At 38.0% G+C, this 13695-nt stretch overlaps 1 protein-coding gene across 3 annotated transcripts; it reads left to right on the top strand.

The window, feature by feature from the left end:
- Window positions 1-225: 225 nt before the first annotated feature.
- On the top strand, window positions 226-2463 carry LOC118745548 (retinoblastoma family protein-like). 3 transcript variants are annotated; one of them, XR_004993641.1, is made up of 4 exons: window positions 226-590; window positions 642-781; window positions 834-1026; window positions 1085-2463. XR_004993641.1 is itself a non-coding variant. In XM_036479011.1 (3 exons), the coding sequence occupies exons 1-3, from the start codon at window positions 453-455 to the stop codon at window positions 862-864; spliced, it is 309 nt and encodes a 102-aa protein (XP_036334904.1). In that variant the 5' UTR covers window positions 228-452; the 3' UTR covers window positions 865-1028. The 3 variants fall into 3 exon arrangements, 1 of the variants encoding a protein (XP_036334904.1); XR_004993640.1 differs by having other exon boundaries at window positions 228-590; window positions 837-1026; XM_036479011.1 differs by lacking the exon at window positions 1085-2463 and having other exon boundaries at window positions 228-590; window positions 834-1028.
- The last annotated feature ends 11232 nt before the right edge of the window (window positions 2464-13695 follow it).

The raw sequence follows: 13695 nt of genomic DNA, 5'->3' as shown, positions 1-13695 counted from the left end.
ATATACTAAAATTTAAAACGGGTTGGGTTGGTTCTCTTTCATATGAGTATTTTTTTCAATTTAGCACGTTTTTTTTTTGTTAATTCTAAAATTTTTTCCCTTAATGTTGGATGTGAGTTTATGACATTCGATACGATACTAGGGTTCTGGTACTCGATTCCAAAAAATATCGTTTTAAAACTATCGAGTAGAAAGTATCGGTATCGAATATCAAGAGTATCGAATTGGTATCGTATCGTATCGAAATTCGTGTCCCTACATATAAAATTCTTAGATACAGGAAAAAACATGAACTGTCATAAAATAAAATGAGCCGTAAAAATTAGTGTCGGGATGATTTTGAATCAGATTTAAAATTAGTATCGTAGTAGTGCTAATTATTTATTGCTTATCTGGGCAGCTATTGCCCTAAACACACTTCATACATACTTGCAAGTTTTTGTGAAATAGAAATGTCCGAAAATAACGAATCGGCTTCCAATTTTCGCTCCCAATATGAAGATTTATGTAGAGAACTCAATATGGACCGCGAAACGGAAGACCTTTCATGGAAAATGTTTGAAGAGGTGTTACAGCGATCAACACTAGAGGTACTAATTAAAATCCAAGGCTTAAAAACAATGTAACAGTTTCGTAAATAGGGAGATTCTTTGCACTGGTTTTGTTGTGCACTTTATGCGGCATGCAGATTGTCTTACACTCCCACTGTTGGCGAGTCCAATGCCATTGTGATGGGTAATTGCATCTCACTGAATAAAATGCTTCGATGCTGTAATATAAGGTAATATATTAAGTAAAGCAATCAATGTTTTTGTTATATATTTTTCCCTTAGTAGTATATCGGAGTTCATATCAAAAAATTAAGGTATGGCACGAAATGGCTAATTTACCGTGCAGTTTTCTTCGACAAATTGAGAGATTAGAAAGGACACCTGGGATAACCTTTCACCTTTATTGTCGGTACAATGATATATTTGAAAAATTATTCATTTCATCCCGATATGACAAAAAAAATACAAAGTACAGGTAATACATTTTTTATTTAAATTGTAGTTAAGAAATTTATAATTTGTTTACATTATAGGCGACCTGATTATTAAGACCATTTGGGTTATTAAACGGGATAACTTTCCTATATGTGCGATTTTAAAAAGGCAGGTCGTCGGAAGGTGAGGGAGTGGGGAAAAAAAACGGGGTATGAAGACTGTTAGACAGCTGTATCCACGTTCCCAAAGTGAAAAGCGTAGCCTTCCTAGAATTCTATTTAAAATTTACTCAGAGTTCACTTATTTCTGCGAAGGCGGCCCTCGCCGGCGCCTAAGCATTATAACGCGGACTAAGCAGAATTCTCGGTTCCGTGTTGCCTCTTCTTTTGTCAAGTGTGTGATCTTTTGCCAACGTGTATTGGCTTTGTAACCAGCAATTGATGGTATTTCAACATATTATTCTTTTTAATTAGTTATTTAATAATAAAAGCACTTTTTACAAAAGTGCGATTCTTTATCAACGTGTGCATGCGATGAACATTAATTTTGGCCCACCCATTCCAACGTAACAAATAAAACAAAATCGCACATATAGGAAAGCGAAGTCTATTAAACTCAAGTTTGTGTAAATCAAGGCTGCATTTAAAATTTATTTCGAGGCTGGAACAAAAAAAAAATGACGCCCACCTTTCCAAATTGAAAGAGCAAATGCCAAGGAATTCAATGACATGATTGCCTTATCCTCGGACTCCAGAGCTTCTCAGGCGAGCCTCTTGAAAACTGTGCAAAACACCGTTGATTTTGTTTAGAAAATACAACAACTATTTAAAGTGAAATAAATAGGCATCTTTTGCGCGGATCAAAAATAACCCTCATCGGTCGAACTCCGGCTACGCTTACCACAGTATTTTTGCGCAGAATACCTTTCCGCGTTGGCGGCCTTCGTCTGCGCTTAGGTATTATAACCCTTAGTACGCAAAATTATTCTTTCTGTGTTGACTGCGAAAAGGGGGGACAATGATACACAGCCCAATTCTGAATACTCCCAGCGAGTTTGTTCTCCGGGAAATGTGTCTCTCCCGAGAATAATTAACTCCCAGGGAGTAGCATTTCGAACTTCGAAATATCTGTTGGACATTTTTTGAGAGAAAAAACCTCCCAGGGAGTTTCTGTTTCGAATCGGGCTGATGGAATATTTTCTGCATATGAGTATTCAAGATGGCGTGGTGATGATATAGAGCTGGTTTCTCCAACTCAACTTAATTTATCTGATTTTTTAGACGTAGTCTAAACTAAGTTAAGTTGAGTCGGAGAAACCATCCCATAGTCTTTTTGCGCAGACCTTTCTGCGTATGCCGCCTTCGATGTTTTTCTATTTTGAAGAGGCGTGCCTGAGGAGCCCTGCAGTCGAAGGAGAAAGACTCATGTCATTGAATTCCTTGGTCTTGTTCTTTCAAGCTGGAAAGGTAAATGGTGCCACTCCCCTTCTTTTTTTTGCACCAGCCTCGGACCAACTCAGTTTATAGACATGTAAAGCATCATTTATTTAAAATATACGGGTGTATATGTAAAACTTGAGTCTTTTAATACATCGTATAGGATGGAAGTTACAAAATTAAAAAAGAAATTTAATCAGTACAATAATGTGTATACATAAAACTAACAGAAAATGAATAAGGGTTATAAAGCTTAATCTAAATACTCACAAGTAATTTTTAGCAAAAAAAAAACCGACTTCAACTCTCATATAATAAAAAAAATATATACATATATCTCATGATCCACTGATCGGATCTTAACCAGATTAGTATGGGACCACCTCTGAGACACTACCTTTCCGATGCAAAAAGAGTTATCGAAATCGGCTGACGTGGTCCAAAGTGCTCCGACGAACTGATAACCTCCTCCTCTTTTGGAAGTCGGTTAATAATTATATTTAATACTACGAGACAACTATTTTTTTTTAAATAGTTAGGCGCATGAAAATATAGATTATTTTTTTTTAACTTTTTATTTTTATTTATTGAATCTGCCCTGCCTAAGAGCCTAACAATAAGTTTTCGAATCATATTCTATTCACTTAATTTACATCCCCTAGTTGGGATAAGTATAATCTTAACTGGCCCTAAGAAGGTTACGACTGGGCTGTTGACACGCAATAAAGATTTGGGTGTACTAAAAGCTTCAATACATATTTGGTCATCTGTTGTTCTATTTCGGTTCGTACTTCTGGTATTCTCAAGTCGCGGTGAATGTTCTCATTTCGGATATTCCAAGCTGCTGCGGTGATTGTTCGAAGGATTTTAGATTGCGCACGACGAAGGATTTCAATGTTGCTGCTGCTCGCGTTTCCCCATAACTCACATCCATAGGTCCATATCGGTTTTAAAACTGTATTGTAAATAAGCACTTTATACTCTAGACTCAGGGGTGAGCGAGAGTTAATAAGCCACTGGAGAGAATTGGCCTTCAGCTTGAGATGAGTCCTTTTAGCCATTATGTGGTTTCGCCAAGTAAGTCGCCTGTCCAAATGGACCCCTAGGTAAGTGACATGATTGCTTTGTGGTATTTGTACGTTGATCAAAGTCAAGGACGGACAGTTACTCTTATTCAGTGTAAATGCAACTTGCTTACATTTTTGCTTGTTGTTGTTGTTGTAGCAGCATACAAATTCCCCAAAGACTTTTTGGGGAGTGTTGCTGGAGTGACAGTCCTTGGCCAGATATAAATCTGGGTCGTTCCGGTTACGTAGACCCGACTGTCGTGGGAACGATTACATTTTTGCTCGTTAACCTTTATTCGCCAGTTTGCGAGCCAATTGGCAAAAGCTTCCATATGATTGCCTAGAAGCGCAGTACTTGGAGCGACTGATTATGGCAGTGTTATCGGCAAAAGTGGACATTATTAGGCGGTCGTTTGTAGGAATATCCGCGGTGTATAAGGCATAAAGCATCGGGCCAAGGACACTGCCTTGTGGCACTCCAGCTTCGATTGCATGGGCTTCAGAGATGGTGGTGTTACATTAACTCGATTATAAAGGTATGACTTAAGCAGTTTGTGTGTGCTTTGTGGGAGTAGCATCTGTATTTTATACATAAGGCCGTATAGCCAGACGCGATCAAATGCCTGGGCGAAGTCAAGAAATATTGCAGCGCAATATTCCCTGTTGTTGTTGTTGTAGCGGCTACAACAACCCCGCGCAGATCGGTTGATATCTCAGCCGTTGTCGTCAAGTTCCACTAACGGCAGCCCTAAGAAGCGTGCAGCCTCCATTGGGTCGGTCCACAGAGACATAGCCGTTAGGATTGTCGGGTTTTCGGGGCATACGAAGAGATGTTTCGAGTCGTGAGGGGTCTCTCCGCGTGCCGGACATTCATTTGGCACATCTGCGTTTAGTCTGCTCAGGTATGAGTTTAACCTGGTTAGGTTTATTAGGTTAATAAATTTATTATTAATATGTTAACATATTTTTTAATTCAATATTGTATTAAATATCACAAATTCATTTCTCACTCTACTATGTATGTATATAAAATTATGAATTACAGGAAATAATAAAAGTAGTTATAGCCTTTTACAAAATTAATGCACATTGTTTTAAAAGTCAGAAAATTGTTTTCATTTTTCACGTTGTCCGGCAGGGAATTAAAAAGACTTAATTAAGCCTTTATACATTAATGTGTTTTGCGTTGTAGTAGTCCTTTTCAATCCAAGTCGAAAGTCATTCGCATTCCTCACTGAATATTGATGTGTATTTCTAACATATTGGATGCACTTAGTTAGATATCTCGGAGCCAGGTTCTGTTTAATTTTATATATCATTATTGGCGTGTTAAGCTTCAATTTTTGGTCGATGCTTAGCCATTTCAATGTTTCCAGCATTAGCCTTACTGGGGTATATATGCTGCATCTTATTATACATCCCATACACTTATTTTGTAACTTCTGTATTCTCTCTATTTGTGATTTATTGCAACATGTGTACAGTATCGTTGAGCAGTATTCAAAATGTGGCCTTATTATTGTATTGTATATTTTTATTGCTGTTAATATGTCCAATTTATTGCGTATCCTTTTAAAGAAGTTTATTTTTTTGGGAGCTTTTTTACATAAATAATCTACATCATCATTAAATTTGAACTCACTGTATTATTACGCCTAAATATTTAATGTATTGTACTTGTTCAATAGCTATTTGGTTTAGTACTAAATTTATTTCATCATTAGAATTTACTACCATCAATCTAGTTTTTTGTTCGTTAAGTTTGAGCCTATTCATTTTCAGCCATATCATCATTTGTTTCATATCACATTCTATTTTTTGTTTACATTCTTCCACTGATTCCGCTTCCGGGTAGATTAACGTATCGTCCGCATACATTGCAATTTTCGATTTTTCTATTACTTTTCCAATTCATTCCTTGAGGAACTCCCACATTCACAAATTCATAATTAGATTTCGAACATCCAAATTTAGTTTGTTGTCTACGATTTGAGAGATAGGCTGACTTCCAAAACGTATTAATACAGTGTTTGGAAACTGTTATACTGCGGTATTCAAACTGTTTGTATATGCAGAGTTGCGACACATTGCAACCATATACATTGCATATTTTAAATATTCAATATAGCAATGAACAATTTTTCTGAATTTTCCATTTCTAAAACACGAATGCTAACCAATAACAAACGAAGCATCAACTTTGTTTCTGATGCGCTGGTTGCTCCAGCGATGCGTTTCGATAACTTTTGGGCTGCGTTTTGGAACAGTATACATTGTCCATATTTTGTAGTTCGACGTTATGGAACCTTATACTTTGTACGTATGCAAAGCAATTGACGTTTTGGAGGTCAGCCATATTGCCTAAACCACTGTAGCTCTTTTCCTCTTATACCGTACATGTACATGATTCAATTATTAAAGGTTTTGTAAGTAGCTTTTTTTCTAAAATTTGGCACTCCCACCCACAGGGATGGTTTATGGAAGCAGGGGAAAAAGGGGAAGAATTCAATCACACTTCCTAAAATGGGAGCTAAATTCCATAAAAAGGTGTGGATAATAGTGAATGGTGGTATTTTAAAACAAAAACGAATTTGATTTAATTATTTAATTTAAACAAGCCCGATTGTTATTGAAAATAAATATTTCTATGTATATACCAAACTCGCGTACGTCAGATGGCGCATAACTCGAGAATGGATGGTCCACTTTCAGGTCAGATGATGGATATGAAGAAGCTATTTGTTTGTGGAAAATATGCAGTATTTATTAAACAAAAAAAAAACGGCAAATAAAAAAATTTGGAGCTTACGTTTCCTTCGCGGATATGGCTCGATTGTTTCGAATATGGTAATTCGAATTCTTTGATGTCGCACTTTTAATATTCTGGGGAGACTATACAACTGTCAGAATATTAACAATTCGCCGGGTTGCCCGAAAAAAAAATTTGAATGATTAAAAATATCAAAATATAAAAAAAATATAAAAATATTCGCCATAAAAAGGCGTTTGCATTGTTCAACTTTGCATTCTACTTTCAAGTAATCGCTTTCAACAAAGTTGGTCGCCCGCCAGCCAACATTCGCCTCGTGCGTAAACCTTTTAAGTGTGCAATTACATACATCGCGCCATTGACTAAACCGAGCTGTCGTGTGACGATTGGGCCTATGGATGCGGTTTGGCAATATTATATTGCATCAAAGCCTCATTCGGAGACACCAGGAGTGTGTTGTGGAGGACAATACCTAAATACCTTCGTTGGCTCATTTACCAAAACCATTGCATGCTTTACTTTACAGCGACTTGGCAGAATCAAGAGGTCTCCACGAATATCGACAAATATATTTCGGCATTTAAGAGAATTTCGTCTCTTTAGCCTACATTGAATTTCTGTAGTCCAACGATGCTCACACATTTTGTCTTGTTGGCGCCAGCGAATGAAGAACAAACATTTCTTCAAATTTAAAAAGTAAAAATTTCACTACTAACAATTTAAAAATGTTCTTAAAACTTGCAAAGATATTTGGAAAAGAAATATCACTGTTTTTGTTTTTAGGAGTATGGTGGGAGTGTCATTGATAAAATTAGAGCGAGAGAAAGTTTTTCTTACAAAACCTTTCATTATTGAATCATGGTACATGTATAACTTTTTGATCAGAATTTCTCTGTCTATGGCTTCAAAAGCTCTTTTTATGTCGAGAAACAACGCCACTATTTTTGTTTTTTCGCGAACAGTTCATTCACTCGCCGCCAATGTGATTTATTGTACTCTCACACGAGTGATTTTTACGAAATCCCGACTTACCCCCTTATTCTAGAACCCGAATTTTCGTAATTCGTAATTCGTAGCTACGCTACGAAAAACGAAAAATCCACATGCTGCAACCCTTGCGGAAACATGTGCAGCATTGCCAGCTATCAGTTGTTTTTCGAAGAACACTCGGAGAGCACAGACGTCTTTCTTGCCGCCCCGCAAACATTTTTTTAATTACGTGGTTTTTTCCGGGCTATAAACTTTAAATATTTGAATATATCAATATCAAGCTTTTCAAAGACTCTTTGATCGGTTTTGTGACAGAAAAGTGTTGTTTTATACAAAAATCTTTGAAAAATCGCATAAACAAAAATCTTGTTTTGCTGACGCTGTTTTTTTCCCGCCTTTTCGTCTACTGCCGCCTTCGACGCTTCTACTGTTCTACCGCAGTTACGCTCTACACCGATTTGTGTTTTATTGCTTCTCCCGCGCTATTGTTTGAACTTTGTACTAAGAGCAGATCATGTCAACTCGCGCCATAACAAATCGCCTCACAGCCACAACCTTGGGTGCTAGTCCAACAACGCATCACAATTTCAGTAAAGGTGAGAGCACGCCTAATGCTGCGTGGGTTTCGCAATTGGAGGCGAGAATAGTGAGTGCAGTGAAAGAATCAACGAGGGAGTCAGGTGGGCGCATACTACTACATATAGGAGAGCTGACGGCTGAGCTTACAAATTTAAAGCAAAGCGTAAAATCTCTTGAAGAAAGAGTAGTGGCAGCTGAACGCGACTGTGCTGAAATAGCGAAGTTGTGCAATGACGTTCATACTCTTAAGGCGGAGGTGTGCGCAAGTGAATCTCTTAGCGCTGAAGTGTGCTCACTGCGAACCCAGCTTGATCGCTACGAACGAGCCGAAGTCGCCGCTGATGCATGTCTACACGGTATACCAGCGCAAAGTGGAGAGGATCTAACGGGCCTAATGAAGAATATCTGCACCTCAATCAATAGTACGGTGCCAACAGTCAAGAGTATTTTTCGAATGAGGAAAACTAACAAGTCAAGTTTAGCTCTCCTCACGAAAAGGGAGTGTTTCTCAAGTCGATTGCACTTCATAATCGCAGCAAAGATAAATTATGCCTAAGGCATGCAGGGTTTGACTCCAACATGCCAATTTATATCAACGAATGCTTGACTAAAGCAAGTCATGCGTTGCTGAAAACTGCGCTGCGACTGAAGAAACATAAGAAAATATCATCAACTTTTACCAGGCGCGGGCAAATTTTTATAAAGCGCTCTCCTAGCGTTACACCCGTTCGTGTGCCAACTATGCAAACGCTGAGAAATTTAGTTAGAGCCGACGAACAAACTTTTCTCTTTCGCAGGAATACTTAGATTATTGGTTTTTCGTTCTCTTGTTTTTATATTTCTAATTTTTCGTTCTCTTGTTTTTATATTTCTGATTTTTCTAAAATACTACAACAACTTAAATGTAAATATCTCCTTTGTTAGGTTATCTAAAGATGTTCATGTTACTATTACATCTCTTATTAACTTTAAATTTTAATTTGAGTTAGTTTTGCATAAGCAGTTAAACGCGTTTCTTTCTAAGCACTCTCTTTTACATAAACGGCAATGCGGGTTCCGAAAAGGACATAACTGTATAACTGCGCTGACTGACGTTATTGAAGATATTCGTGAATCCATCGACGAGGAAAAAGTCACATTCCTTACCCTACTTGACCACTCAAAGGCATTCGATTCCGTTAACCACAGTATTTTATTGGCAAAGCTCGCTAGTTATTTTGGACTTTCCCCTACTTCTTTAAAGTTAATTGCCTCTTATTTGGAAATAGATCACAAGTGGTCTGTAGTGGGCCATTGATATCATCTCAATTAATACTAAGCAGGGGTGTTCCGCAAGGATCCATTCTTGGTCCCTTTCTTTTTTCTTTATATATTAATGATCTACCGGCTATCGTTACCGATATGAGCTCTCACCTGTATGCTAATGATGTTCAGGTTTATCGTTCTTGCAAGCTCAATGATATATACGACTGTATTGTTAAAATCAACCATAACTTATGCCGTATTAACAAATGGGCATCCGACAATGCACTAACTCTTAACCCTAAGAAGTCACAAGTGCTTGTCATCTCTAGAAAGCCCCTTGATACTTCGACCCTTCCAAAAATCATGCTTGGTGGCATGTGTATAAATTATGTACAGACAGCCAAAAATCTAGGAATTATCTTCAACAAAACATTAACTTGGGATAGTCACATAAATGTAGTCGTAGGCAAACTATACGGAATGCTTCGAGCGCTCTGGTCTACGCAACACTTCATCCCTCAACGAATTCGTATATTTTAATAGTTAAGCCATATCTTATGCCCTCTTTATTGTATGGTTGTGAAATTTTCGCTAATTGTGATTATGCGTGCAAACACAAGCTTAATGTGCTGTTTAACAATATTACTCGTTACGCGTTCGGAATAAAGGCAAGAGATCACATTTCCCATCTTGCTGAGTCAATCTATGCCATGTCCCTGAATAAGCTCCTTCAGTACCAGGGTATCTCGCTCTTAAAATAACTGCCACGAAATCCGTGAGAAACTCAAAACTACTCGCTGCTAGAAACAAAACACTGACGTCAGAAAGGCAGTTCTTGGTGCAGGTGACTCGACTCTGGAATTCTCTTCCTTCCTCTTCTCTTAATTCGTAAGTACTTTTCTTGTTTTTCTTGTATGTTTTTACTTGATTGTTTCCTTTTGGTAATACTTGTAATCTAAAATATTTAAGCAAATCTTATATTGGAAATTGTAATCTGTCGTGACTAGCACTAATAATTATAAGGTTTACCCTTGTTGTGTTAGGATTGTTTCACTAATAAATAAATAAATAAATAAATAAATAGCTGAATGAAGGAAACCAAAGTGGAAAGGAATTAAAAACACTCATCATGTGCTTGTTTATTGTAAAATAGGTTAATTTTACATATTTTGAAGAAAATTATGGATTCTGATATACTTGCAATTATAGCAGCAGAGTAAGCGGGCGCAATAGCAATGGATTCACAAAGGTATGCGGAGCTGTCGGGCATAGTAACAATGGGCGCATCTATGTCAGCTTCTGGTTGAATTGTTGAACCACAAGCCAGAACTCCTCCTATGCCTGTAGCTCTGGTTCTCAATCCTGTTAATGCGATAACAGCTTCTTCCAAGCCATTGAAAACATGCACTTTGTTAGGTCCACCACCTGTTGCGCTTGCTTCTGCCTTCGGCCGCGCTTAGGGATTATAACCCTTACTAAGTAGAATTCTCCTTTCTGTGTTGCGGGGAAGAGGGGCTTCCCCATGTCAAAGGTATACAACATTTCTTGTGCATATCACAATCGGCTACGCCGTCCACATTATTTTTACGCAGAACCCACGTCGAAATTTGCAAAAAAGTGCAACTCGAGTTTATTAATAAGCTAGTGGTAGGAAATTTGAAACATTTATCTTAAATAAAATGTGAATCCTTTGATTACACGTGTATGTTAAAGTTTTTGGATTCGGGTTATGCGTTTGGACACAACAACCGAAAATCGTTGTACATTAACTAAACCGGACCCAAGTTTCTCGATAAGAGGCAACAAATATTCTTTTTTGCTCGTTCATATAAAGCAGTGGATAAAAATATACGTATATACGAAAGGCAAATTTATCTGTTTAAATGAAAACAACCAATATTTCTGGCAAACACACATCGATTTACATCTTTTACTTCGCCTCCGACACAGAATTGTTTTCGTACAAAATTACGCAAAAAAGCTTACTCGTTCGTTTTTAGGCATGCCATTGTTACGAATTTCGAAAATACGATTCGGATTGCAGCATACTATCACCCTTATTCTAGAACCCGAATTTTCGTAATTCGTAATTCGTAGCTACGCTACGAAAAACGGAAAATCGACATGCTGCAACCCTTGCGGAAAAATGTGCAGCATTGCCAGGTATCAGTTGTTTTTCGAACTCAGCTGTATGAAGGAAAACAAAGTGGAAAGGAATTAAAAAAACACTCATCATGTGCTTGTTTATAGTAAAATTGATTGATCTTAAATATTTTGAGGAAAATTATGGATTCTGATGCATTTGCAGTTATAGCAGCGGAGTAAGAGCGCGCTATGGCAATGGATTCACAAAGGTATGCGGAGCTGCCAGGCATAGTAACCATGGGCACATCTATGTCAGCTTCTGGTTGAATTGTTGAACCACAAGCCAGAACTCTTATGCCTGAAGAACTGGTTCCCAATCCAGTTAATGCAATAACAGCTTCTTCCAAGCCATTGAAAACATGCGTTTTGTTAGGTCCACCACCTGTTGCGCTTGCTTCTGCCTTCGGCCGCGCTTAGGGAATATAACTCTTACTAAGTAGAATTCTCCTTTCTGTGTTGTCGGAGAAGAGGAGCTTCCGCATGTCAGAGGTATACAATATTCCTTGTGCATATTACAGTATTTTTGCGCAGAACTCGCATCGAAATTCGCAAAAAAGTGCATAGTGCAAACCGAATTTATTAATAATGGTAAATTTTTGGATTCCGTTGTTAAAGTTTTTGGTTTCCGGTTAGGCGTTTGGACACAACAACCGAAAATCGTTGTACAAATAACCGGACCCAAGTTTCTCGATAAGGGGCAACAAAGATTCTTTTTTGCTCGTTTATATAAAGTAGTGGATAAAAATATATGTACGTGTATAAGTAAGAATTAACCACTTAGTTGGATTAATATTCTTTATTTCCCTTGGATTACCAAGGGCAGCCGGTCTCAGCGGATGAGTTGAAATAACTGATTACATTAAAGCGACGCTAGCGTCTAAATACCTACACTCTTGCCCTAACGCACGTTATTAGCTGCGTGACTTCTTCACTTGCAATTGTTGGGCCAGTTCCGCTTATTGTCTTGTATTTGTTTTGTTGTTGCCACACGCAAGACTATAAGTGTCTCGTCGGCAGAATGGCCGTATGAGTTAGTAAAGCAGTATTGATGCGCCGTCAGCGATTCGGTGGGAGCGGTGTTTTGGCCGGATGCGTTATTAAAGTAGTATTGAACTTTTGCTTGTTGTTACGTGCAAAGCTGTAGACCTGTCGTCAGCAAATTCGGTCGAATCGATTGTTTGGCCGGATGAGTGGTTACCTGTGTTAACTTATAGTATGTAAAAGCTTACTCGTTCGTTTTTAGGCATGAAATTGTTACGAATTTCGAAAGTTCGAAGATACGATTCGGATTGCAGCATACCATTTCTACGATTCGTAGCAAAATCCGAATACGAAAGTGTTGCAGAATAGGGTGGTAGTCAATCAACGTTTCCGAATTTCTTGTTATTCTAGTGTTCGAATTTACTTTCTGCATAAGGCCGTTATCGTGTATTATTTTCTCTAACTCGCGTTTATGTAAAACAGTTTTTGGACCAGTCAATATTAAAATCACCAGCTCTTATAACATCTTTATTTGTTTCCATTATTGTTTCCAGTTTATCTCTAAAAAATGTTGCAAAACTCACGCTCAGAGCTATTAGGCGATCTATATACTCCCATAACATACAATTCACCATGCATTTTATCGTCAACAACCAGACCTTCAAGTCGCTCGCTAAACAGTATAATATATTAGTTCTAATTTCCTTACGCGTATATATAAGTACGCCGCCGGTTCTTCGGGAGTTTGAAACACAATTAATTAATTTGGATGGCCACATCTGTGGCTCCCAACCAGAAACTGCTTGCAGAGCATTATGTTATGCTCCTTGACTGGGAGCATTTTCGCCTCGTCATGAAGGTGGTGTTCTGGCGACATCAGAAGACATTCAGTCGCTGTCCTAAGTGCGGTGTTTTCTGCTGTCTGTAGCTTCATCCACTGCGTCCTACTAGTCCCCGGCGACCACACTGGTGCTGCGTAGTCTAAAACCGGCCGGCCTATTGCCTTGTATGTTGCCAACAACGCAAACTGACCGGCTGCTAGCGGCGCATAAGTTCGGTAGCTGCGCACACACGACTTGTATGTGAAAGTCGAGTAGCTCCCGGAGACTCCCGTGTGCACCACTGATCTAGAGGCTAAGCCCTTTAATTTGGCACCTCAGTTTTGAAAATCGAATAATCGGTGCAGATCTGATGCCGTTAACAAAAACTCCCTTCATGTATTGTATGTAAACATATGTATATAGATTTGAACTAACCCTGGTATTTGGGTATAGGGGTTATTAAAATCCATATAGGAGCTTCAAAACTATCACATTCCAATATACACAGCTCTGGAATACTTGATTTTTAACTTTGACTTTTATTTTTGCCTGAAAAAATAAAAGTCAACAATTACCGATTATTTTCTGCAAAAAAAAAGTAAAATGCAAATTTTAACTTTTATTTTTGCCTTAAAAAATAAAAAGCAGAAATAATCGGTATTATTTGCTCAAAAT

This window comes from Rhagoletis pomonella, unplaced genomic scaffold (genome assembly GCF_013731165.1).
Source record: "Rhagoletis pomonella isolate Grant_MI unplaced genomic scaffold, Rhpom_1.0 Rhpom_scaffold_00009, whole genome shotgun sequence".
In the NCBI taxonomy this organism is placed as follows: Eukaryota; Metazoa; Arthropoda; class Insecta; order Diptera; family Tephritidae; genus Rhagoletis; species Rhagoletis pomonella.
This window is presented reverse-complemented; position numbering and strand designations above follow the sequence as displayed.

Excerpts from the sequence above, each read along its gene's own strand:
- LOC118745548 (XM_036479011.1), top strand. The coding sequence starts at position 453 with ATGTCCGAAAATAACGAATCGGCTTCCAATTTTCGCTCCCAATATGAA. Across the intron at positions 591-641 it reads TACAGCGATCAACACTAGAG|GGAGATTCTTTGCACTGGTT; the intron begins GTACTAATTAAA and ends TTTCGTAAATAG. Across the intron at positions 782-833 it reads CTTCGATGCTGTAATATAAG|TAGTATATCGGAGTTCATAT; the intron begins GTAATATATTAA and ends TTTTTCCCTTAG.